The sequence below is a fragment of the Chelonia mydas genome, chromosome 24 (genome assembly GCF_015237465.2).
Source record: "Chelonia mydas isolate rCheMyd1 chromosome 24, rCheMyd1.pri.v2, whole genome shotgun sequence".
In the NCBI taxonomy this organism is placed as follows: domain Eukaryota; kingdom Metazoa; phylum Chordata; order Testudines; family Cheloniidae; genus Chelonia; species Chelonia mydas.
Genome location: NC_051264.2, coordinates 8950119 through 8976344, shown reverse-complemented (window position 1 = coordinate 8976344; position 26226 = coordinate 8950119). Strand labels below are relative to the sequence as shown.

Here is a 26226-nt window from a genome sequence, read left to right as displayed (position 1 = left end):
CCATTTCCTTTCCTCCTATCGAAACCCTTCCCAATCTTGTAGACAACAGTCCCGTACCCGGCCCTGCAGAGTCATCTTTTCATACTCTCTTCCCCTTCAAGTGTGGTGAGGACTCTGAACAAACTCTGTTTGCCACATTAGCCTCCTTCTAGCCTATATCTGCACTGCAATTATAAACACATGGCTGACCAGTGCCAGCGGGCTCGGGCTAAGGAGCTGTTTAACTGCTTAACTGTAGCCATTTGGGCTCGGGCTCTGGGACCATGTGAGGTAGGAGGGTCCCAGAGTCTACACCTACATCGCCACCCCTTAGCCTGAGCCCGTGTGGGCTGGCACAGACCCTCCAGGGGTGTCTAATTGCAGTGTAGACACACTGTGTCTGTTTTGCAGGGCAGAGCTATTTGGCTGGGCATTGGAAGAGTACCACTGAGAAGCTCACCTGCATGGTACGATAGATGTCCTTGGTGCAGTGTGGTGATGTCTCTGGTGGTGGTCGATCAACTGAACAGAGATCCCCCTTGGAATGACCTATTGTGAGGGTTAAAAATATAACTAGACTAAACCTACTTACTAAGCTGTCTACAGTGGCTTTCTTAGTGGTTTTTAAAACTCTGCTTAAGCTCAGTCATAGTGTAACAAGTTTCTAATGAGGTCTGGCTGACATGAATGAGACCAAACCATATATAAAAACAGGTCTAGCTGAGACTCAGAACTAGGTTTCTTAGCCTGGTTTGACCCCATATGTACTGGCCACCTGAACCATGTTAAAACGTTCACTTCCATTGTGTCTACGTCATTCTTAGTCACACGTTTCAGAGTAGCAGCCAGGTTAGTCTGTATCCGCAAAAAGAACAGGAGGACTTGTGGCACCTTAGAGACTAACACATTTATCAGAGCATAAGCTTTCGTGGGCTACAGCTCACTTCATCAGATGCATAGAATGGAAGATACAGTAAGAAGATAGATATATACATACAGAGAACATGAAAAGGTGGAAGTCGCCATACGAACTCTAAGAGGCTAATTAAGATGAGCTATTATCAGCAGGAGGAAAAAAACTTCTGTAGTGATGATCAAGATGGCCCATTTCAGACAGTTGACAAGAAGGTGTGAGGACACTTGACATGGGGAAATAGATTCAATTTGTGTAATTACCCAGCCACTCCCATATTCGTAGAACACTGCAGATCAATGTAGCCTCCCCCGTAGTGGACCATGGAAATGCATTATGCTAGTGTAGACAGTGACCTGCTACACTTAGCCACGTGCCTTCACCATAAAGACCATGCTTTGGCTCTAGCCTTTGGTTTGTTGCCATCACACAGGAGTGTTTGTGATGGCTTTCTACATCAGTGGCTCTCAACCTTTGCAGATGACAGTACCCCTTTCAGGAGTCTGATTTGTCTCACGTACCCCCAAGTTTCACCTCACGTAAAAACGACTTGCTTACAGAATCAGAAATAAAAATACAAAAGTGTCACAGTCCCACTATTACTGAAACATTGCTGACTTTCTCATTTTTACCATCGAAGTGTAAAATAAATCAACTGGAATATAAATATTATACTTACATGTCAGTGTATCGTATATAGAGCAGTATGAACAAGTCATTGTCTATGAAATCGTAGTTTGTACTGACTTCGCTAGTGCTTTTTAGGTAGCCTGTTGTAAAACTAGGCAAATAGTGAGATGAGTAAATGTCCCCCTTGGAAGACCTCTGAATAACCCCGGAGTCCACATACCCCTGGTTGAGAACCACTGTTCTACAAAAGTTTGGAATGGATGCAGCCTTAATCTAGGTTAGTATCGTTCCACAATCTGTTTTGTGCAGAGCCGCAATAACAGGACCAGACCAGGCTAGGGTGTGCGTGCGCTGTAGCTGCGTTCTTTGTATGATGCTACTTTGCTGTCTGTGAAAACATGCTGTCATTTCTTATTTAGGACACTTTTCCTTGGTGTGCTTTGAGAGACCACTCCCTCGTTGATCCCCTCTGCCACAGAGTAGCTGTTGCTTCCCACTGGTCGTGTAGACCACATGCATGTGTACGCGCCAATTTTAAAACAGAACATCAGTATTCAGACCAACAAGGACTCTTCTGAGAAACTTGTCCTGTCCTTCCCCAAATAAACCTAGCGAGACAGAATGGTTTTGCTCACGTATGTGTTTGTGGGGACTCAGAACAACATGCTGCTGACAGATAGTCATAGGGCTTGTCCGTAGCGCTGCAGCATAGACATTATCTATGTTGATGGGATGCTCCAATCAGCATAGGCAGTCCACCTCTCTGAGAGGCAGCAGCTAGGTCAGTGGTCTTCCATTGACCTAGTGCTGCTACAGGGGGATTTAGGTCAGCTTAACTACATTGGTCAGGTGTGTGGATTTGTGTCACCCCTGAGTGAAGTAGCTGGGTTGACCTGACACTTCCGTGTAGCTAAAGAAGCCTGCTAGCTAAAGTACCAACTCCTGGAAGTGTCACAGTTAAGATGAGGGGTGAAAAACCCAGCCACTCGTAGAACTCTTACAAGGTTGTAAACAATCATTAAGGAGGTAGGGAAATATATGGCCAAATCATGGAAGATCTTTCATACAGCGTCTTAGAATTGGGTTTCTTGAGTGTTTTGGGGTTTGCCAGATATTTTGCCACTCAGTCATACAAATCTATGACATCAAAGGGGAAATTCTTCTAGTAAACTTCATCATGTATATTTCTGTAGCGCCTTACGGAGCAAAGGGGTTAGATGTGGTTTTATAGCACAATATTGCAGTGGGCTATCTGAAGGTTACTGCTAGAAGTTGGCCTATGTCTGTTTCAGATAATCCACTCTTTGGGGCTTAAATTGGATCCTTTTCTATTCTCAGTCTTTCTGCAGGTTTCAGAATCCTAAGTCGCATTCAGATCTGGTGTAAGCAGTGCAGTGCCATTCACATCAGTGGAGCTCCACCCACAGAGGCAGTTCGGCTCCTTTATGATGGAGATGGGAGGATTTGTTTTATTCTGATCTTTTGGGCTGGTTGAAAATTTTACATCAAAACTTTTTTTTTTTTTTCGATAGAAAAATTGGGGTTTTGACTAAAAGTTTTCCCTGGCTGTCCACAGAGAACTTTGGCTGTGTTCCAAGAGGCAGTAAAGAATTTTTTTAGATCCTTTGGGCATTCCGACAGGCACATCTTAGTAGGATCCAAGTGCCAGACGTGACACTAGAGTTGTGAAGAGTGGGATTTCAGGGTTTGCTAACGGGATTTTTGGAGACGTATCGTTGGTGCCTCTGTGTGCTTCTTGAGCTCTATGAATCCTGTTCACACAGCGAACAAACGCTCATGACTCCCATGGGAGGGAGGGCTGTGCTTATTCCCATTTTACAGAAGAAGATGCAGCGGAGAGGGGTAAAGTGATGTATGCCCAAGGGGATCAGAGCTGGGACTAGGCAGCAAGGATGGTCTAGTGGTTAGAGCACTGGTCTGGGACTTGGGAGAACCAGGTTCAATTCTCCGTCCTGCCACAGGCCTCCTGTATGACCTTGGGTGAATCAAAAAGGTTATGCCCCTACGGCAGTCCTAGGGTGTGACTGCAGCTCGTGTAGACGGACCCGAGCTGGTTAGATTGAAGCTAGCGCGGGTCCCGGAGTAGCGAAGCCTGGGCGGCGTGGGATCTGGCGAAGGCTGTACAAGCCCACCTGGGTAATTACTCGCTGCACGACCCAAGCTAGCTAGGTTAAGGCTAGCGTGTATCTGTCTGTGAGCTGCAATCGCGCCCTGGGGCTGCAGTGGAGACATGCCTTAAGTGTCTCTGTGCCTCAGATCCCCCTCTGTACAATGGGGATAACAGCCCTGCCGCCCAGGGGTTGTGAGGATAAATACACTGAGGCCCATATGGTGACGGGGGTCAGAACCTGAGACACAGACAGACAGCTGGGGTTACAATGTCCGAGCTTCTGGTCCTGTGCATGGCCTGCTGCTCTGTGATGCCAGCAGGGTCCGTGTCAGTCCAGGAAAGTTTCCTGCACTGTGATATTAAATCCTCTGTCTTCCTTTTCTTAGACTCTTCTGGATTCTTCACCATGGGTGACATGAAGACCCCGGATTTCGATGACCTCTTGGCGGCTTTCGATATTCCGGACATCGACACCAATGAGGCCATCCATTCTGGCCATGAGGAGGCTGAGGCTCACATCAAGCAGGTCCCCGGGGAGCCCGTGGCCCCTGAACATGTCCTCCCGCACACAGACATCACCGCCGTCAGCGTGATAGTGAAGAACACGGTCTGTCCCGAGCAGCTCGACCCCTTGGATGGCCGCGGCAAAGATGGGCACGGCCTCGGGCCCCGCCTGCTGCAGAATGGCTTTGGTGCCCCCGAGTTGCCCAGGTCCCCCACCTCTAGGCCGGGGGAAGTGGTGGCATCGTCCAATGGAGAGTGCTGGGCATCGAAGGAAAAAGGGGCAAAACCCCTGGACATCTTTTCCCACTTCAGCCCCGATCCCCATGAGGAGAACTCTGCGGATCTGATCGACGGGCCTCGGGAGGGCAAACAGAAAGAGAAAGCCCTCTCTGTGCCCTCTCTCTCCCCATCCCCCACCCCATCTCCTGCCCTGTCGCCAGACTGCAAAGAGCCAGCTGGAGAGAGCACAGAGAGCCTCCCACCGGCTTTTCCGCAGCCCTTTGAAACCAGCCAAGCAGGGGCCATGAATGGCTCCCCTGCCACCATTCCCCTGATCAAGAAAGAAGAATCCGACTCAGAGGAGCTGGACCATGGGGCCAGCCCCAAGGGTTTGGCTGCAGCCCTGCGTGACAGCCCCTTGGGGCACCTGAAATCGGTCACCGTCCGCTATTCCACAGATGATTCCCCTGTGACATCCTGGCCCAGCTCAGATCCAAACCTTGACAGCAGCACCAGCAACCTCCCCGAAGTGAAAGACTCGCCCACCAGCCCTCAGGAGCCGTTCTTCAAACCTTCCCCGCTGGCGGAGGGAAGCCCCGGGCCCCTTGGCTCCCCCAAGCTGCTGGGGAGCAGCCCCCTCAAGGAAGAGCAGGAGGCTCTAGAGAAACCCCCGCGGAGCATGTCGAGCGGTGAGGAGGAAGAGGAGGACGATGATGATGGCAGCAACGACTCCCCCTCTTCCAGTTCCTCGCGGCCCCTCAAGGTGCGGATTAAAACCATCAAGACGTCTTCCGGCAGCATCACCCGGACGGTGACCAGAGTCTCCTCCGATTCGGAGCCGGGAGCTGCCAAGCTGCCTTCGGAGCCAGGTTCTCAGGAGACCGCCACCGAGGGCGCCGTGCTCCCGGCTGCAGTGGTGAAAGAGGAGAGCATGCTGGAGGTGCCCAAAAAGAAAATGGAGCTCTCCAGCCCCCTGAAAGTCATAGAAGGGCCCAAAATTGTCAGTGTCCAACTCGGAAATGGCACCAAAATCAAAGGGACTGTCCTGCCGGTCACCACCATCCAGAACGCCAGCAGTGCCATGCTGATCGCTGCCAGCGTGGCCCAGCAGAAATCCGTGGTGCTGCCGGGCAAGGCTGTGACAAAGAACATCATCAACCTGGTGCCGCAGACCCTCCCCAAAGCCGACACCAGGACGAATGTCAGCACGGTGACCCAGACCACCACCGTCACCACCACGGCCAACCAGAAGGTCAACGGCACCACAGTGGTGATGGTGCAGCCGCAGAAGCCTTCGCCCACCATTGCCGGCACGGTCATTTCCAGGAGCCAGTCCAGCCTGGTGGAGGCTTTCAACAAGATCCTGAACAGTAAAAACCTCTTACCAACCTACAAACCCAACCTGAATCCTCCGGCAGACTCCAGCCTGGCTCTCCCGCCCTTCGGGTACCGCTGCTTGGAGTGCGGGGACTCCTTCGCCCTGGAGAAGAGCCTGGCTCGGCATTACGACCGGCGCAGCATGCGCATCGAAGTGACCTGCAACCACTGCACCAAGCGCCTGGTCTTCTTCAACAAGTGCAGCTTGCTCCTGCATGCTCGGGAGCACAAGGACAAAGGCCTGGTGATGCAGTGCTCCCACTTGGTCATGAGGCCAATTGCTCTGGATCAAATGATTGGCCAGCCGGACATCACCCCCATAGTGTCAGTGACCTCCCTCGCCGCTGGCAAAGTGGCTGGAGTGCCTCAGGAGGCCATGGGGACAGCGAACGGGACTCAGGACCAACCCATCCTGCCCCTGACCGGCAGTTCAGAGCAAACCAGCTATAACTGCTTCCGGTGTCTGGAGTGCAAGGAGCAATGCAAGGACAAAGCCGGGCTCGCTGCACACTTCCAGCAGGCTGTGACCCCGGGAACAACCCCCAGCACGGTAGGTAGAACAGCTCCAACCTTCTGCCAGAGGCCCCCTCTCTTATTGCAGGGCTGCTAGCTCTTTCCTGAGGGAGGCAGCATGGCCTAATGGTGAGAGAGGGAGCATAGCAGGCAGGAGACCTGGATTCTACTCCCGACTTTGCTACGGATTCACTGTGTTGACCTCAGGCAAGTCCTTTCCCTTCTGTTTCAGATTCTCCCTCTGCAGAATGAAGCTGTTCGCCCACAGGTAGAGGCATTCGAGATCCTGAGATGAAAGGCGCTGGGTATATGCACTCTGTTGTGTTAGCAGCTCTCTCTACTGCCTCGTACCTGATTACTTCCTGTATCATGCGGCTGCTATTTGCAAAATTTCTATTCACAGAGGCAGCTTCTGTTGCAGGAAACCAGGCCGTTGTAGAGCAGCGGCTCTTGACCTTTGGGGGCTCAGGACCCGTTTGTAAACCTTGGTGGCCTGTTGCGACCCAGTAAATAGCTTCAGTGCAAAAAAAAAAAAAAAATCTGGTTTACAAAATATCTTACCCACAACATGTGAGAGCGACGTTAAGGTAGTAAGTACATCGTGCATACCCTAGCAGCAGGTAGTGCAATTTTAGTACTGCGCGTCTGGCTGGGCTCGGCTTCCCGCAACCTCCGGGGTTGCAGCACTAGTATGGCCTAGCTCCCCTGGCTGGACGACCAGGCCAAATTTGTGAGAGTGGCGTTGCAATCTGGTAAATGGAGTCACGGTGCCACTCAAATTTGGCCCGGCTTGCCCCTGTCGTGATGGAGCTGAGCCTGGCCAGCCCCATAGGATTGGAGCCAAGGGAGCTGGCTCCCATACGGCTCGTTGACACGTTCTGGTAGCCAAGTTTTGGGTTGAAAAACCTTCTTGTAAAAGAGAAGGAATTGACCTGGGAGACTAAATGTGCTGCCCTTAGTGAAATAGGGGATGTAAGCATGTGCAAAGTTTGAAGACTGGAAGGAGCAGAAGGTGAGGAAGATTGCTGAGAGTGGCGCAGGAAAGGTAATCTCAGACAACCGGATCTGTTAGTTAGCCTGGGGGAAAATTCGTAGGGAAGCCTATAGCTGAAATGGAGAAACCTTGAAAAACTATTTGAAAGGGAATGATCTTAAAATGACTGGATGGTCTCTCTGCTCTGTCACTACAGGGTCTGCTGACTCTACATAGATATGCAGTTCCCAAGAGAGTTCAGAGTTAGTGTCCTACATGCTCCCAGGATCTGTCTGGGTAGAGAAGAGCATAAAGTTGCACATTCAGTTCTATGTAACCCACTTACACCTGGTCCCTTTCAACTCATGTATATTTCAGAGATACCAGACAATTTCCCCAGCTTCTGTCACTTTCATGGAATGTTAACTATTAGCAAGTAATTAATCCTCTGTTGCACTTTTAAAAAACACATTTCTTTGTATTATCACTCGGAAAGTGGCGAGTCTCTTGGAAGCACCAGATCTAGGGTTTAATTCTGTGGTGGTCCAGGTGGGGTAGATTTTCCCTCACTGGCAAATTTTAAATCAAGGTTGGATGGCTAATCAAAAAGAACTCTAGTTCAAAGAGGAATTAATTCTAATCATCAAGTTAAATCTGTGGAGAAACCTGGATGTATTAGCTCCCTGCTTGAGAGCTAGGCCTGAGATCCCGTCCACTTCCTGTTTGCTGCTAACACATCCTGGTTCGCTCGGCATGATGGCATCCAGCAGTGTCTCAGTATTAAAGCGGAGTATAGATTTGATTTTTAAAAGGCAGAATGAGCTTGAATACAGTTTATTCGTACCTTGGTATCCAGAGTCCCATAGGGGACCTACAAATACTGCCCACCTTAACTTTGTCCTTTTAAATTGTTAGGCTCATTGGCTTCCTTCCTGTGAAAGGAATTGACTGTTGCACGTTCGCTGTTTGTTTACTTCCGAGCACTGTGACAGCCAGACGATTGTTTAAATTCAGGTATTATGACGCTGTAGTTAAGGCTGAGCACTGGTCTCTGTTTAAAGGTTGGCTCTAAAATCCTCCTGCTCACTGCAATTGACTTGGAACTTGCTGTGCCCCATGAGGATGCAGAGTGGGGATAGCAGTCCAAATTTGGGGCTATTTGAGTAAGGAGTTCCTGAGATACAGCCTTCTTAAAAACCAGCATGGGACAAATCCAGCTGGTTCTTGTAACACTTGTTTGCACACATCTGGGGCGCTTACTATGTCTGTCACTTGGCATTTACTCTACCTCGTGCATGGCACCCGTCACCCTGTTGGGACACAATATTGAAAAAGTTATTGACCTGAGAGTTTGGACCTAGAGAACAGATCCAAACTGATGTGTGTGTGCGTGGGGATTAGGGGGAGGATGTGGAAATGTGCGTAAGTATGCCATCAGCTCTGCTTATTCAGAGTCCCAGAGTAGCTCAGGGGGATATGCTGTAATCAGTGACCCCCAGCCATCCTCATAGACCGGGGGTTTAAGCCTGGCAGTAGGCTATTTCTGCCTGTTAGAAAGGGATTCTTTTACACTGTTTGGAAAGTAGCATCTAGTATCCCAGCAAAGTTAGAAGGCCCTGTTAGTGTCTTGAATGTACTGCTGCTCTGAATATTGCAGTGCTGTGTATGATGCCCATGCCTGGATCATGCAGAGTGTACTGCAGGGAATTCTGCAAACCAGGATAGACCCACGCTGATTCCTCTCCAGAGGGACCTGGACGGGCACGGGGGACGTGCTCTGGTGGCTCAACTCCTAGACCATGAGGTAGAGTCCTGCCCTCAGCAGGCCTTTGAGAACGAATGCTGGGCCCCGGTGCTAGGTTTGGGTGGGTGGCACTGCTTTCTCAGCTGATACATTAAGACACCGGGCCGGAAATTGTGACTCGTGCAGAGCGTTCTGCGGGGAAGTGATCGTGTACCTGGGGAACAGGGTATGCCCTGAATTGCCGACGCAGCACTCTCACACAGCTGGAGTTACGGATAGCATGCAGACCATGGGGAAGGCTGGCCTTTCGGGGCCTTGCTAGGTTACAAAGGCTGTGGGTGTCTGATGTAGAGATTCCCAAAGGGTCTGGAAAGCTCCTTGAGGCACAAGGGGTGTTAGTGAGGAGTAGCCTTTGTAGGAGAGGTGGTGGCTCTTGGGGAGGGGTGGGTGGTGGATACTGCAGCCGGAGGTGGAATTGCCAGCTTGGGTCGAGCTGTGATTAAGCTAATGTTAAATAGCAGCAGGAGGGGCTAGCCATGGAAGGACTTGGTGTCTGTCTGCCCCAGGAGGGAGTGAGGTCTTTTCAAGGCTAAAGTCACCTAGAGCAGTGGTGTGCAAACTTCTCCAGTCGCACCCCCCCCTTACCATTAACGGAATCTGTCCATGCCCCACCCACCCCCATTACTGCACAACCAAGGCACTGCCAGCACTAGGCATAAGCAGAGTAAGCAATTGATTGGGTCTGAGCAGCCCAAGGGGGCCCCCTAGTCACTTTTTGTTGTTATGGCTCCAGTTGGTCACTGATTCCATGGTTTTATGTAATCTTTGCGCCTCAGCCAGCTCAGGCTGTAAGCCCTGGCCAGTGGTGGGCTTGGGCTATCTATTTGCGGGGGGGGAGGGAGAGGGGAAATTACTTGCTTAGGGCCCCCAATGTTTTAACACTGCCTCTAGGTTGTGTGGCCCACTGAGCTGAGACGGGGTGGAGGTGGCGCTCCTTCCCTGCCCTCTGTAGGGTCCCTGCCACAGGCTGCCTGGTGTCACCGCTCGCCCACCTCCCCGCGCCCCCAAACAATCTGCCAGAGCGTGCCCCACAGTTTGTCATCAGTGCCTGCCAAGATGTGGGGCCACATTCTTAGGGTGTCTGTCAGGGCTGCAGCGAGCAGATTCCTCTTCCAGGACTGTTGGGCTGAGGTGCCCTTTGAAAGTGTCTGTCTGAGAAAAGGTGAACGGGCGAGTGCCGCTACCAGCCATGGGAGGGATGGAGCGTGCCCCTGGCTTCTATAGCTGCGGAGAGTGGATGCTGGGCGTTTCACAGGTTGGACGGTCATGCTCCTTAGCCAGCCAGGGCTCAGCCTACGACCAGATCTGCTTTAAGCTGAAGGTGGAAGGGTAGATAAAGGGGCAAAGGAGAGGGAAAATATGCTCTGGGGAGGGAGGGGCTGAGAAGGGGAGCTGCACACCTGCCTCCTTGCGAACGCTTAGTTATGGTAACCCACATGGAATGAAACTTTCAACCCCTTGTGAAATAACCCAGGCCTGTGCTTTCTCTCCCTGCCTTGTTAGCAACTGCACCCTCCAGACATTTCCCCGCAGGGCCACACTCACCACTGCACTACAACAAAATGCACAGGAGGGTGAAGAACCCTTTGAGAATGACACCACGTCCTTTGCCACAGGAGCCCCTTACCTTCAAGCCCACCTGATAATCACGCCTCCCTCCACTAACCCTGTCTCCTGCAAAGAACAGCTCTTTCTGGTTCCGAAAAAAAATTCACTGCCAAGAAGCGTTGGTCCTGCAGAGTTAAGGGTGCCCGGTGGTACCTTGTGCCTTTCCAGGACTTCGAGTTCAGCTCAACTCAAACTTCTGAAAAGCAGGAACTAGAATTAAGGGAGACACCAGCTGCGCAAGGCAACCGTAACTCTGTCATCTTTGCGCAATGGCCAACATGCATCCTAGCCCTGTGCCTTCAGAGTACAGAACACTTGGGTAACAGGGCATTTGAGCACGGGAGCGGCTTCTAACACCTATGGGCATGTCTGGGCCACAGACACTGTTTGCATAGCCCCGTCAGCCAGGGTTTTTCCAACCGCATGGGAACCCCACCTCCCCGCTGCAGTGACAGAAGCGCTCTTCTGCGTCTATATGCGGGGGAGATTGTTTGCCAGCAGAGCGGCCTTGGGCAGGAGCAAGGGTTTTCTCTCAGCCCTGGCTGGCACAGCTGCGACTATATAATGCTTCAGTGTAGACCAGGCCTAATGCAAAATGTGTTTAGATCCGCAGCTCAGCTCAGCACCGAGTCTGCTCCACAGGTGTAAGGCCACAATGGTTGAACTGTACAAGGCCGTAACCCCCTCTTACGCTCTCTTCAACTTTACCTCAGGATTCCAATTAGCACCGTACTTCCACTTACCCACCCACCCCCCAACCCTACAGACCGCGTCTGCCAATCGTCATGGCGGGAAAGAGCCATGTATTGTTACTGACACGACCTACACAACTTCCTCATGTCCCCTTATTACTGTCACCCTTACCAAAGGATTTCCCGGGGCAATTGCCAGCCCCCAGGGGGCAGACTTAAGGTGAAGTTGCGGAGATGGCATGTACCTTACCTCTTTATTTCCTGGCTTTCGGAAGTTTAGCTGAATTCACATGTTCTGGAAGGGCACAAGATATGGGTGAGACAGGCAACCTTAACTCTGCATTGACAAAGTGAATTAACAAGAGGCCATTAGAACTGCAAGGCAACTGTATTGTCCTTCTTTGCCTGTGTTATGTCCTTGATGTCTGATCTCAAAAGCCCAGATCTGGTTATGACTGGCCTGTCCCCTAACCAAACCCTCCTGTCTGCTTTTCCTTTGTTGTTTAAATCTCTTGTGCTGCCTGAACTTGTCAGCAGAGTTTTCTCTGCTTCAGTAACTCCTAGGATCGGACAGAGCTGGAGTGAATACACACACAGCTCTGGAAGCTTAATCTAATTGCAGCTTTGGTTGCCAAATCTAAATAAGGATGCACTTCAGACACACGTGCCTTTTCCCCGTCTCTTTTAGGAAAAGTCAGGCCTGGCGTGTCCTGCAAAATGCTCTCCCAAGCGTGCAAGCCTGGACTCAGCGATGGAGTGCCAATCTGGGGCCCCTTGAGTTCTGATTGTCTGCCCTAGCTACAAGGGTGTTGCAATCCCTTTTCTCCATTGTTGAGAGAGAGGCTCGCCAGTCAGCGTACAACAAACCGCTCCAAGCCCGTAACTCCTAGGCTGTTTTGAACTAGTCTTTGCTGCTTTCTATTGTCCAGTCCATTGCTCCCTGCTATTTTCTCGCTGCTAAATTGTACTCCTCCTAGCACATTGGACCCAAGCCTGAGTAATTACAGGGCGAGGTATCTGGGGGAAGCAATGTCAGGGGCCCAGAAAGGAGGTTTATGGTAGCTGGCTCTAGGCTGTGGATTTATGCAGCAACCTTTAAATTCCAGATGCGTCCAAAGCGCATTACAAATTCATGGGGAGCCATCCGCGTTGAAAGGGTTAATTCAAGCGTTTCTGTCCTTCCCAGACTCCTGCATGCACTCCTCCTTTCTCCTTCCATCCACTGGCTCCAGCTGTCGACCTTGGCTTCTCCTCCCACAGCTCCTTCTCCAGCATCACCCTTCCCGTGGCCCCCTTCGCCTCCTGAAATCCTTATCCAGGCTTCTGCTTCCCTCTTAAGTACCACAGCTCCCCGAAGCGTGGCCTTCTGGAGTACCGGCACATGCTGACCGACCACAGCTCTTGCACGTACAAAGACCTGCATCTCTACCGCTGAGCCTGCTGGTTCGTTCTAGGATTCAGTTCCAAACTGCCCTCTGTTTTTATGGATTCACACAGACCTGGTGTGGGGGTGTCTCACTATCACCTTCAGCTTCTCTGGCCGTCTGCTACAGCTTCCCAAGTCCGCTCCTCCTCAGCTCCTGCCATTCAGGACAAGCTTTTGGTATCTCACTGCCTCCTTGAATCTCTCTCTCAATCTGAGCTGTAAATATCCCCTTCCCCTCCCTTGTCTGTACCTCTTAATGTCTCTCTCCCCTCTAATTTAGTCTCATACAATGGCAGAAGAGGGGGTGGGTTCTGGAACCAGTTTGGATCGAAGATGCACTGCAGAGCGAAATTCCTAACAGACCGCTCTGGCTTACATTGAACGGGGCTCTTCCATCTGTTTGTTTTTTATTTACGCTTTTGAGAAGCAGAAAAAGGCACTTTTATTCCACACTTTGTGTTCTCCTAGCAGCCGTTGGAAAGCAAGTCAGTACAAGCAGCAGCCGCCCACGGGATACAAGTCACTGAACCAGTGCTGCAGTGCCGATGCAATCGACATACCCTGCCCTCGCTAAGCATTGCCCTCCAAGCAACCTGGCTGGGTGGCTGGATTTGGGCTGGTCTGGTTCACACTGACTGTTGCATATTAATGTATATTGCAGACTAGGGTTCTTTTCTTGGTTCTGTTGAGCGACCTTGGGCAAGTCTCTGCCTCAGTTTCTCCTCCTACCCCGTGTGACTTTTCCGTTTAGCTCATACGCTCTTTGAGGGATTCTGTTACCATGGGTTGGGTACAGAGCTATTGAGGCACCTAGTGGCAGTAACAAGCAGGGCCTTTTCTCAATCCGACCGTATGAGTTTATACAGCATCTCGTGCCATGGGGCCCTGATCTCAGCTGGCCTCAGGCCAGGGGTGGCCAACCTGGGCTCCAGAGCCCCATGCGGCTCCTTGTATAGGCACCGACTCTGGGACTTGAGCTACAGGCTCCAACTTTCCAATGTGCTGGGGGGTGCTCACTGCTCGACCCCTGGCTCTGCCACAGGCCCTGCCCCGACTCCACCCCTTCCCACCCCTCCCCTGAGCCTGCCGTGCCCTCACTCCTCCCCCCCCAGAGCATGCTGCGAAACAGCTGATGGAACAGCTGATTGGGAGGTGCGGGGAGGGAGGGGGAGGCGCGGATTGGCGGGGCTGCTGGTGGGCAGGAGGCGCTGCGGGGGGCTGCTGGGGGGCTGCTGATGTATTACTGTGGCTCTTCGGGAATGTTCATTGGTAAATTCTGGCTCCTTCTCAGGCTCCGGTTGGCCACCCCCGCTCTAGGCGCTATCATGATACTCACCCTTGCCTGCCTGTGCTGGGTTGGAAAACAGTTTAACAACAGCCCCCTCTTTGTAAAATCAAAACTTGTGCAGGCCTAATTCAACCACGCACCCACCGCTTCTTTATACCGTACGTTGGGCTTGGTTAGATGTTCCCAGGTTTTCCCGGGGCTAGGAATCGAGCCGGGAGGGAAGGGGACACGTGGCCAGTGTGTTGCTCGTGTACAACCTAGTGAAGTCGGTGGCAGCAGGAGGTGGCGCGCGATGGACGCTCACGTGACCTGTGCTTGCTTTTCTCCCCCGCCCCCCCAGGTGTGCACGACCTGTCCCATGATGATGCCCAATCCCTGCAGCTTTAACGCTCATCAACGGATGCACAAAAACCGACCCCCTCACGTGTGCCCCGAGTGCGGCGGGAACTTCCTCTTGGCGAACTTCGAGGCCCACCTGAAGGAGGCCTGCCTGCATTTCTCCAGGAGGGTGGGGTACAGGTACGACGCTGCAGCTCTGCCATGCTTTCAGCTTCTCATTACGCGACACCAGGAGCTACGCGGGTCTCAACTTTGGCAGCATAAACCGGTATCAGGGGCTTGTGATCACTCTGGCCTTCCCGCAGGGCTGGGGATGGGTCCTGACTCGGTCCCAGCTAGGTAGGAGTAGCCTGGAGGGGTCCCAGTCTGCTTAAGCTGAGAAGCACGGGGCTAGCCCGATGACACAGGCTTTGGGTGGCAGATGCCGCAGGGAAAAGTTTCCGTGCAGGTTCTTTCTGCTTGGCTCGCTCACTGGTGCAAAGTGGAGGATGAACTATCAGCTTTGCTTCCTTCTTCGGGCTGTCATCCGTTCAACTGCTGATGAAGAATTTTCCTGTTGCTGTAAGAAGGGGCAAGAGCTCCTAGGTGAGCAGTTCAAGTCCATCCCTGGTTGGCTGTAACTGAGCCGTGTGATGGCTGGTGGCCATGTGAAATTAGGGGGTTTGGAGGGATGGGGTGAGGCTCATCCCAGTTCTTTCTGGGCAGATGTCCACAGCATGTCCCACCATCATAACTGGCCCAAACTGGCCCCTGGGATTATCAATCTCAACAGAGGCCAAGGAGTGAATGGTGGTGGAGCCTGGCCCTTCTGGGTCAGGGCTGAGACACCACGGCAGGCCGACTGTTGGCAGGAACCTGACTCATCCCATGGTGCACCTGGCCTGTTAATAAAGAGGCCTTCTGGATCCAGGATTGCCAGCCGGTCTCCTGTTGCCAGCAGCTAGGAGAGGGATGCTCCAGTGGTTAGGACCCGAGACCTGTTCAGTTCCCTGTTCTGCCACAAAACCCCTTGTGTGACCTTGGCCAAGTCAGCCTCTGTGGCCCATCTGTACAATATGGTGAATAGCCCTGCCCTGCCTTGCCTCACAGGGGTGTTCTGAGGATAGACGGCAAGTTTAAAACAAACATAAGGAAGAACTTCTTCACACAATGTGTAGTTAACCTGTGGAACTCATTGCAGGGGGATGTTGTGAAGGCAAAAATCTGACTGGGTTCAAAAAAGAACTAGATAAGTTCCTGGAGGATAGGTCCATCAACAGCTGTTAGCCAAGGTGGTCAGGGATGCAACCCCCTGCCCTGGGTGTTCCTAAACCTTCAACTGCCAGAAGCTGGGACTGGACGACAGGGGATGGATCACTTGATAATTGCCCTGTACTGTTCATTGACTTTGAAGCACCTGGCCCTGGCCGCTATTGGAAACGGGATGCTGGGCTAGATGGACCCTTGGTCTGACCCAGTCGGGCCGTTCTTAAAAATACGTTACAGATTGTGAAGCGGTTTGAGGAAAGCACTGTCTGAGAAATAGGTGGTATTTTTATTCCATGCACATCAATTATCTTCAGCAGAACTCAGAACAGGTGCTGTTTCCTGCTCTCTCCCTCTTTGAACAGTTTCCTGTACCCTGCAGGAAGGATCCAAAACGCTCTAGTGAGTCAGCCTGTTCCTGGGCAGTAACGCAGGCTCTCTGGGGCAGAGATCTCGCAGCGGAGAAGTGCAGCTGGCTGCAGACAAGCAGCTTGTGGGAACGTCCCTGTATTCGTCCGATCGTTTCCAAGTAGAAATCTGTTCGACTGCTTTTGTCTTGAAAGTCTCTCTCTGCCTGTAGGGCCACATGTCTCACTCTCAGCAGGGCTGATTTTGATCCCGCCCCTGTGTATCTTTTCGGGTTCCTCTGTAAGCACAGTGATCAGATAGGAATGCATTAGCTGACTGTACTGAGTAGCCGTCCCCTGCTCTTACTCTGTTAACCATTAGACAGTGACCCCCACCGAAGGGCTAAAATCCGGGGCGGGGGGAGAGGCGGACCAAAGAGCAGCAGATGCAAAGGAATTCCAACTGGGCACATTCCACTAAGCCTGCTTTGAACTCTGCCAGCGCACAGCCCAGCGTGGGCCGTCTTTGCTCACTGGTACGGGGGGGAGACGGCGCGGGAGGGGAGTCCCAGACCTAATCCTGCCTCCTTACCGTGTGTTCCCTCCAGGTGCCCCAGTTGCGCCGTGGTGTTCGGAGGGGTGAATTCCATTAAGTCCCACATCCAGACCTCGCACTGCGAGGTTTTCCACAAGTGCCCGATCTGCCCCATGGCGTTCAAGTCGGCCCCCAGCGCCCACGCTCATATCTACACGCAGCACCCGGGGTTCAGCAATCAGCAGTCCAAGTAAGTAACCTCAGCCGGGTACCACCGCGAGCTGGGATCTGGGGAGCAGACCCCGGGTCCCACCCGATCAATAGCTGGAGCGGGGAAACTTCTGAGGAAAACTCTCCGGTGCTCCGGGAGGGAGTGGAGGAAAGACCGTTCCTCAATAAGTACAGTAGCTAGTCGCTAGGAGCATTCAGGCCGCCGCCTGCCAGACGGGAGGGAAAACCAGAGGCCCTGACAACTTGTCATTAAAGAGCCCACGGTGTGTTTTGCAAAACTAGACGGTGCTCAGCCTGATGTGGAGAGCGGCAGCAGTTCTTGAGTTTACAGCACAGGACTCCTGGGTTCTGTTTCTACCCCTAAGATCAGGTCCACACTCAAAAGTTAGGTCAACCCAGCTATGGTGCTCAGGGGTGTGAAAAATCCACATTACTGAGCTACGTAGTTAAGCTGACCTGACCCCAGCGTAGACAGTGCGAGAGCGATGGAAGAATTCTTCCATCCACCTAGCTACCACCTCTCCGGGATGCAGATTAACTACGAGTCCTCCCGTCGCTGTAGGGAGGGTCTACACTGAAGCACTGTGTTAGGGGGCTTATTCCTTCACCCACTTACTTCCCTGGTCCTTCTCACATGAACAGAGAGCAACAATACCCGAAGTCCAAAGGTGCAAACAATTCAATGTTTATTGGGGTGAACTTTTAGCAAGCATGATTCCAGTTTCCTTCCTTAGTGTCCCCCCTTCCCAGCTCTGACACCACAGAGCTTTACCTGTGTCCCTGTTCCCATTCCCCCCCTTAGCAAAACATGATTCCACTTTACCCCCCCATTCCCTGTTCCCATTTTCCCCACTCACTTCCTGATTCCTGACTAACATCACCTCTCCTACTATAGCAGACTATATAGTAAAACTTGAGTTCTGCTTAGCTATACCTTAACCAATCCTAACATATCGTAACATGATTATTTAACCAATTATATCCCACCACCTTAATTAGTTTACACCCAGCAAAATTAATTATTCAGCAGACAGAAACAATCACAGAACCAGACAGACTATACAGACAAACAATAGGGAAATGGGGACTACAGTGATAGAACAACAAAGAAATGAGGATTTCACATCCCAGCTATTGATAAGTGAGTTCTTGCCAGACAGGATGCTATCAAACTAAGTTTCCTTTTACATCTTCTAGGCACTTCCCTTTCTCTGGAGGCGATAGGCATTATCAGGACAGGATTGTATCCTAACAGCCCAATAGCACCTTCTTTCAATGTGACTGGTTTGGGATGTGAGGATGTGACCGGTCGCTTCCCAGCTTATGGCTGCCTCTGCTGCTTAGCCAAAGGCCTTAGCCTAAGAACAGGGCCTCAGACTGTCACAGTAAGAGAAGGCCCTTACACCGGCAGACAGTGATTTTGATTCTTACCTAGTTATTTATACCTCTAGAACTAGCTAAGTGGTAAGAATACACCTAAATTAGAGTAGAGGCCTTTACAGACAGGCCTAAATATCTATATCCTAACACACTGTGGTGGCACTGTACTGTTTCAAGTGTAGACAAGCCCCAAGTCACTTGCGGGTGGCCCAAGGCAGCCACTCAACTTTAGCTTTTTTGTGGCTCTGTCTGTAAAATGGGTCTAAATACATCAGGGCTTGGGGGTTGAGTGGTAACGAGAAGAAAGTGCTGTGAGATCCTTGGATGAAAGGTGCTAGATAAGAACTCTGTTAGAGAGTCTCTCTCCCTACCCAGCACTCTGCTGCCCTCCATCAGAGGAGCTAAAAATAATCTGAAACTTTCCTCAGGGTAGGTCAGTTGGATCTGTGCTTCCCTTTGGAAGCACACAGTGTCCGCCATCCTCCAGTGTGCTGCTGAGATTAGGGAAACAACTCAAGAGATTGAATTATCTTTAATGAGCAGCGTGGCCTGGTGGGCAGGATGTTGGCCCAGGACTTGGAGACCCAAATTCTATCCCCACCTCTGCCACTGAGCAGCTGGGTGACCTTGGGCAAGTCACTTCCGCTCTGACTCTGTCTTAGGTTGTCAGCCCTTTGGGACAGGCACTGTCTACACAGCACCTAGCATTATGGGGCCCTGATCTCAGCTGGCCCCTGGTATGTAAATAATATTCCTTGGGGGGCTTTCATGTTTGAACCAAATTCAGAGAAACTTACATTGATTATTTCTAACCCGCCTCTCCTCTTCTCCCCCCTCCCCCCAATTTTCAGGATGATTTACAAATGTGCAATGTGTGACACAGTCTTTACCCACAAGCCCCTGCTCTCCTCTCACTTTGACCAACACCTGCTCAACCAGAGGGTCAGCGTTTTTAAATGTCCCGACTGCCCGCTGCTCTTCGCCCAGAAACGCACCATGCTGGAACATCTGAAGGTGAGTCAGGCACTGGGGCCCTGTTTACTAGAGAGGTAGGTGAGATCTGAGTAGGAACCCCCCGAGCGCTATTCCCTGACACCCTGTGTCCTTGAGCAAGTCAATCCCTCCCCGGGCCTCAGTTTCCCCACATGTAAAGTGGGGATGATCCTAACCATGTTGCAGAGCTGCCATAATGCTGCTGTTCACTGAAGCCCCAGCTTTCCACAGGCCTAGCCTGGACGTTCTCCACCTGGCAGCAGTCTGGCAGGGCAGTGTGTTGGTGCCCGGATGTGTTCAGCTCTCTTTAGCGTGACGCTGCCTGCACCGGGATTGGCCTATGAACCAGCTCAGGCCTGTATCTGTGTGCTGGTCCCTAGAGGCCTGTGTAACTGGTTTTAGTATTTGTCAGGCTAGCCCTTTCCAAGACGTCCATAGATGATTAGTTCTTCGGGACAAGGACTGCCTCTTCATTGTCTGTACACGTCTGTTTAGCACAGGGGTGCCCTGATCAGGGCCACTGAGTGCCATTGCCATCTCGTGCAGTGCTAGGAACACTCTCACTCTCACTGACTTGTCCACCTCTTGCCTTTCCCCATCCCGGAGCATAGCTGCCGGCTTGTGTGGGGCTAATGGGAGTCTCAGGCTTCCAGATGCAAGCTGATGGCCTTGGAGGGGAAGGGGGAAAACATGTCTGTCCTCTCCAGCATGGCAGAGTTGGGGGAAGACTGGCTTGCCTTCCCCCCGGGATCACTGCATGGCATGGGCTGCTGCCGGCACCCGGATCCGAGCCTTGTCAGGCTGACGCCCCTGTCTGTGTCTTACAGAATACTCACCAGCCACAGAAACCCAAGGAGGATCTCACCAAGAAGCCGGTCACCCTGCTCACCCCCAAGGAGGAGCCCGTGGAAGCCCCGGTCTCCAAGATATCTGAGTCCTCGTCCTCATCCTCAGAGGAAGACGAGCCGCCCAGCTCCCCAGAGCTGCGCAAGGCAAAGCGGACCCGCTTTCAGCGGAAGACGGATGCGAGCAAGTCGAAAAGCAGCGGCTGGACGTGCGGGATGTGTCACTCCTGGTTCCCGGAGAGGGACGAGTATGTGTCACACATGAAGAAGGATCACGGGAAGGTGAGAAGGAATCCCAGGGCGATTGCTGGCCCAATGTGAGGAGAGCTGGTGGAGTTTATCCACTGGGAACCTGGCCCTGTTGGAACACTGAGGTGGTGGGGAAGGCAGTGTTTTGTATATTGTACAGAGCAGAGGCCTGCAGATTGGGATTCCTGGGGTCCGTTCCTGGCTGGGGCAGGCTGTGTTGTCTAATGGTTACAGCAGGAGAGCTGGGTCTCCTGGTTCTGTTCCTGACTTGCTGCGTCACCTTGGCAAGTGACCCATTCTCTGTGCCTCAGTTTCCCCACCCAATAAAAGCCCCATGCAATGAGAGAAGGGGCCATCTCGAGAATGAGTTGACTCAATGGCAGGGCATGTGGCATGACCTGTTCTCTTGCTTCTTCCAGTCAGTGAAGAAGTTCCCGTGTCGTCTGTGCGAGCGTTCGTTTTGCTCCGCCCCCAGCCTCCGGAGACACGTGCGAGTGAACCACGAGGGGATCAAGCGAGTCTATCCCTGCCGGTACCGAGCAGCCTCCGTGCCTTCTGGTTTCGAGGGGTGAAAGCGAACTAGCTCACCCCTCCCTTCCATCCGAAGCTCGGGGTGGGAGGTGTTCATGCAGTCCGCAAGACTGTCAGAGCTGGGGGAGGTGGGGAGCTCGGACTCCTGGGGATCTAGTCTCAGCTCCAGGAGGGGTCGGACTGGGGGCACTGGGTGGGTCAGACTCCTGAGTTTCCTGCCCTGCTGTTGGGGGGAGAGTGTGCTGTAGTGGTTAGAACAGGGGACTAGGAGTCGGAACTCCTGGGTTCTAGGCCTGGTTTTGCCACTGCCTTACTGTGTGACCTCTGGGTAGGTAACCTCACCTCTCCAAGCCAGTTTCCCTGTGGGAAGTGGGCTTGACGCCCGCAGTGCGCTTTGAGATGGAAGCAGTAGACCAGGTCTAGGGGTCGTCTGTTGTTCACCTCCACCTCCAGTGGGCGAGGTGCCAGGGGAGCCTCATTCCCTCCCTGGCTCTGGTCCCTCCCAGGTACTGCACCGAAGGCAAACGCACCTTCAGCAGCCGGCTGATCCTGGAGAAGCACATTCAGGTGCGGCACGGGATAAAGGTGACCGACCAGACCAAGAGCCAAGAGGTCGTCATTGCCCGGATGGGACCCGGAAGCTTGCAGGTACAGGGCCGATGGCTGCAAGGATGGACACTCGCAGCTGTGAGAGAGTGGGGGCGGAGGGGTTAAAATAACTTACAACCAATGCAGCCACTTCTCGGGGGGAACATGGCTGCCATTAGAACAACCCACAGCAACGTAGTGCAATAGGGCAGGAAGCAAAGAATCTCGTCTCCAGGGGGGTTTTACAGAGGTAGAACGTCGCTGAGCACTAGCAGGACGGCTATGGGACTCCTCCCTCAGCACTGTTCCCACTAGTGCATGAATCCTGGCCCGGCCCCAGCTGAATTGCCAGCACTGCTTTGTGCGGCGCCCTGGCTTTTGGCTGGCGGTCTCCTGTCTGACTGGTTGGCTTGAAAGGCCGGCGGCAGCAGGGAAGCCAGGGCGGCTGCGCTTCAGAGTGGAGGCTGTGGAGTGAGTGTATTTAGGCCAAGGAACGGATGCGGGCGGGGCTGAGTCCGCTGCCAGGGCTGGCTGATCCTGTGTTGGGATTTTCATCCAGCCAGAGATCTTGCGGCTAGAAGGGAGCCAAAGGATCATCTTGTCTGAGCTCCTTGGAGCTGCTCCTGTCCCCCGCCGCGCAGCACGGGAGGGCCCTGTTCATTGCGTGGGGCAGGCCTTTGTCTGGCACAGGCAGTTTAAGCACACAGGGCCCAGGCCCTGCCCAGCGTTAGGGGTCAAGCCTCTCCAAACTCCTCCCCCCAGGTGTCCAGCAGGAAGCGGAAGCTCTCCTCGGACGAGGGCGATTCGTGTAGTGAGGAGCCGGACAGCACCACGCCGCCTTCCAAGAACCCCAAGGTGGACCGCAAAGCCCCCTTCCGCTGCCGCAAGTGCGGCTACGTGGCCTGCAGCGCGGCCGAGTTCCAGGAGCACATCCCCCAGCACAGGACAGACGAGAGCTCCCACCAGTGCCGGGAGTGCGGCCTCTGCTTCACCTCCCAGGTCTCTCTCAACCGCCACCGCTTCATCACCCACAAGAAGAAGAAGGGGGCGGGGGAGGTGGAGGAGCCCAGCCCCCGCAGCGGCCACGAGGGAGGGGCCCAGCGCTCGGCCGACGGTAAACTCGTATGCAAGGTGTGCGGGAAGTGCTTTGACACCCAGCTCAACCTGAAGACGCACTTCCGCACCCATGGCATGGCCTTCATCAGAGCCAGGCAGAACGTGAGCCCCGAGAACTAGGTGCGAGGGAGAGGGCAGTGTGTGTATATAATCTCTGCACAGAGCTCGTAGGGCCGGCTCCCAGCTGGGCCTCCCCTCTCTGTGCACCGTTTCAGTATGTAGGTTGGATATGTAAGCTGTGAAGAGAAACGAGATCCTTATTTATAAACTTAGAGGAATGTCGGACGGATCCGCTCTCTGGCTTCTCTCGGTTGCTGGCCCGGCTGAGCCCAACGCGAGGTGGGGAATTGGGCTCGTTCACAGTGTAGGGAAGCAACAGGTCTAGCCTAGTTCCAAGACTACACGGGCAAGCAAACGGTTCGTATGCTGCTCTGAATGATAACGAGGGATGCGGCCCGCTCTGTACGCGAGCATGTGTTCAGATTGTCGAGGGCGGTGGCTTCCCCTCATTGGATCAGGGAAGTTAGTCGTCCCTACCCAGCATGGTCTGTAGCCCAGGGAGCTGTCTCCCAGCTCAGAGGGCAGGGCTCCAGTGCCAGGATGTCGCACCTTTCCTGAGCCCTGTTTCTGCTCTTTCTGGTGGGAGCTTCCCCGCTTACTGGGAGGATGCCTCTGCCGCATTCGGACTTGTCCGAAGGGAGTCCTTTCTCTCCAGGAGCGCTGATGTGGGGGAAGCCCCCAGCCGCTGCCCAGGATAGGGGACTGGCTGGGATGTTCACAGCAGGATCCAACTTTTGGGGTTTTTTTTGTTTTGTTTTGTTTTTTGGTAATGTTGCTTATTTTGTATCTTCATCTGGAGCTCCGGGAAGAAATCTTGACCTGACTCTCGGGTAGTTGCCTGGGATCTTAACTGACAGCATCGATCCGAGTTTTTGTGGTTTGTTCACTAACTATATTCACCCACTGAATGCATGTGTCATGAATCCTCTTCACAGGTTCACTTGCACTAACTTAATGCGATTCTGGGTTTTGTACTAACTGAAATATCTGTACAGGGTTGACGGCTGCAGGTGGCCTGAATTTAAAAGGAAACATTTGGCTATTAAGCTGCAGGTGACAAGCAGAGCTGCACAACTCTGTGTGTGTGTATATGTGTGTGTGTGTTTGTGTGTGTGTCTTGAAAATGAAAGCAATAACCTCAGGAAGTGAGGTCTGGCAGGGAAATGGACCGAGAGCTAGGGCAGTGCAGTTAACCCTGCATGTACTATATAAAGGGTGTCTGAGACGCCAGAAACAGTTTAGTTTGATCCTTGCCTACCTCCCAAGGCCATCCCTTGAAACCACAGAGGGGTGATTCGTCCTGATTAAGTTTTCCCCCACCCCCTTGCTAGCGTTTGTAATGGTCTCTGCTTGTGAGCTCTTCTCTCTTTACCAAAAAATGAACCAAGTTATCAGCAAATACTAAATCTCTTTACAGCTGTGAGGGTCAAAGAACAGTTGATCAAAAACAGATTTTGTTGCAGGTGGGGATTTTATTTTGGGGCGGGGGGGAGAGAATCGGTACCCAAAAGGATGCACCCGGATCCCCCTTCCACCAGGTCTTATTGGTTGAGAGCTGGGCTTTAGTCTTATCGTTGGGATGAGGTGGAACTCCATGGGCCCCTGATCTCTGCTGCTGCTTGGAAATGCTGTTTGCCCAGAGTCTGGTAACAGAAGAGGGTAGCAACCCCATTTCCTTGCTTGGGGCTGCCAGGAGAACTTGGATCTTGAATCCAAGGGAGTTGAGAATAGTCTGTTCAAAGTACCTCTGCCAGGGTTTTCCAACCTACCAGGTCCTTAAAGTCCCAGCTGGTTGTAAATAACCAGGGTAACTTAGAGGGTAAGAGAACGTGCTTTGTTAGAAGCAGAAGGGGAAACCAAACCCTCTTTTAAAAAAAAATTATGCAGAATTCAGTTCTTAGATTAATTTAGATGCTTTCATTCCCCACCCATATGCACACACAGGCCTGTTGGCTGCAGCGGAGGGCTCTGCCTTTTGTACTGGCACACACTTAAATCACGGCAGCTGGCATTGCAGCCTCTGCAGGGCCTCGATCCAAGATCCGCAGGGAAAACCCCAGCCCAGGCCATGTCCATTGATCAGAGCAAGCGCTGCCCTGGAACTCACCCTTTGGGTTCAGCTATCATCTCTTCTCTCTCCCCCCTCCCCGCCCCCCACACACACTTTGGGTTCTGGGTCCCTCATCTGCCAGTCAGCACTTACCACCTCACCGACAGCACATTCCTAGACCCCATGACCAAGATCACAGCCAAGGTAAGGGCTCGGACGCATCTTAATAGCAGGTTTGGACCGTCCTTACGGCAGCAGCATCCACGAGAATTTTCAAAATTTGTGCAAATGGCTGCATCCCTAAATCACGTTTGGAAAAACGATTTCAACTTGTTTCGTTTGTCGCTTTGGCTTCTGTGCTTCAATTAGGGTGTTGTGTGAGTAATTATTTCGGTAACTTTGGGGGTTTTTTTTTTCATGGTGAATAACTCTGAAACTGTAAAAAGTTCTGTAACATACACTAAAAAAGAGCTACTGTTGTGATTTATTTTTTCTTGTTTAGGAACAAGGATTTGCTGGTTTTTAGTTCAATGGGATAAACTTTCTTCCCCCTCCGAAGACGGTTTGGTTGAAAGGAACAAATGCGGCGGTGGTTGTTTTTTAATTCATAGTAAACAATTTTTTTTGGATCCAACTGCATGTTTATGCAGCAGCATGTGGGGTTTTTAAAAACCTCAAACCTTTCACTGTATAAACCTGCAATCCAATATTCCCAACGCTTGTTGTTACAACCTGCTTTCCGTCACGGTCAGCAGTGGAGTGGTAACTGTGTGTAAGCCATTAAGTTCCACTGGCAAGAGTAACCAAGCTGAAATGAAGGTAACTACATATTTTAAATTTCCTCCCCAGTTTTTTGCTTTGTCTTAACTGTTTCTTCTCCCACCCCCCCACCCCAAAAACCCTACACTTTTTAAAAAAAAAAATGTATTCGCTTGGAGCTGTGAAAGTGTAAATGCTGTTCAATAATATAGACGAACCTAAAGTTTCTACAGTTTTAGAGAAGAAGAAAAACAATTTGCTTTGTAATCTTTGGTGATTTTATTTCCCATGCACTTCAGTGCCTTTAGATTGACTTCTGTTTTTAAAAAAAGTGACTGCATTTTGTTTTTAGAGGGGATTTGTGAACTGATGATTATGCTACATTAAAAATATGGGCACTGCAAAAGGCTCTCAGGTATTCTTTATTCTTGTAGTAATAATGCAATTAAAACTTTTAGTGGTTTAACTTCTGCTGTACATTGTGTTAATTAAATGGTTGCCACAGTTTTAACGAGAGACAGTCAAGTTCAGCGAAGTTTGTTTGGGGGCCTGGTTCCGCAGCCGGTTCTAGGTCAAAATGTGGTTATACCCCTGTCTGGCGTGTGTCACATGGCCTGGGTACCAAATGGCTCACGGCCACAGTGGCTTAGTTTATGTTGTGTTAAGGCATAGAGTGGGGGACAGTCTTACCTCTTAACATCCCGCCAGGTTCTTATGTAGTGAGTTATCTGATGGCAACTCAGTAATCTTGCAAAGACCATATTTGCCTGGCAATAAGGGTTTAAAAATTGCATTTTTTTGTACAGGCTGCAGGATCTCCCAGTGAGCAGCAGTACAATAAAAGGAGGGATGAACTTGCCTGCAAGAAAGTAGGTGTGCTTTTTAAGGGCTAGCACAGCAG

At 51.9% G+C, this 26226-nt stretch overlaps 1 protein-coding gene across 4 annotated transcripts in view; it reads left to right on the top strand.

Annotated features, from left to right (window-relative positions):
- ZNF687 (zinc finger protein 687) overlaps nt 1–25791 on the top strand; it is a 48034-nt gene extending 22243 nt beyond the window's left edge. For 2 of the 4 annotated variants that reach the window (XM_043535119.1, XM_043535117.1), the window contains exons 2-10: nt 4040–6303; nt 6499–6534; nt 14398–14576; nt 16597–16773; nt 18986–19148; nt 19955–20254; nt 20641–20753; nt 21259–21400; nt 22103–25791. In XM_043535119.1, coding sequence (XP_043391054.1) covers nt 4060–6303; nt 6499–6534; nt 14398–14576; nt 16597–16773; nt 18986–19148; nt 19955–20254; nt 20641–20753; nt 21259–21400; nt 22103–22576 — 3828 coding nt within the window. In that variant the 5' untranslated portion in view covers nt 4040–4059 and the 3' untranslated portion in view covers nt 22577–25791. The remainder of the gene's footprint in view (nt 1–4039; nt 6304–6498; nt 6535–14397; nt 14577–16596; nt 16774–18985; nt 19149–19954; nt 20255–20640; nt 20754–21258; nt 21401–22102) is intronic. The other 2 variants (XM_043535120.1, XM_043535118.1) reach the window with 1 other exon arrangement.
- Nucleotides 25792–26226: the final 435 nt, after the last annotated feature.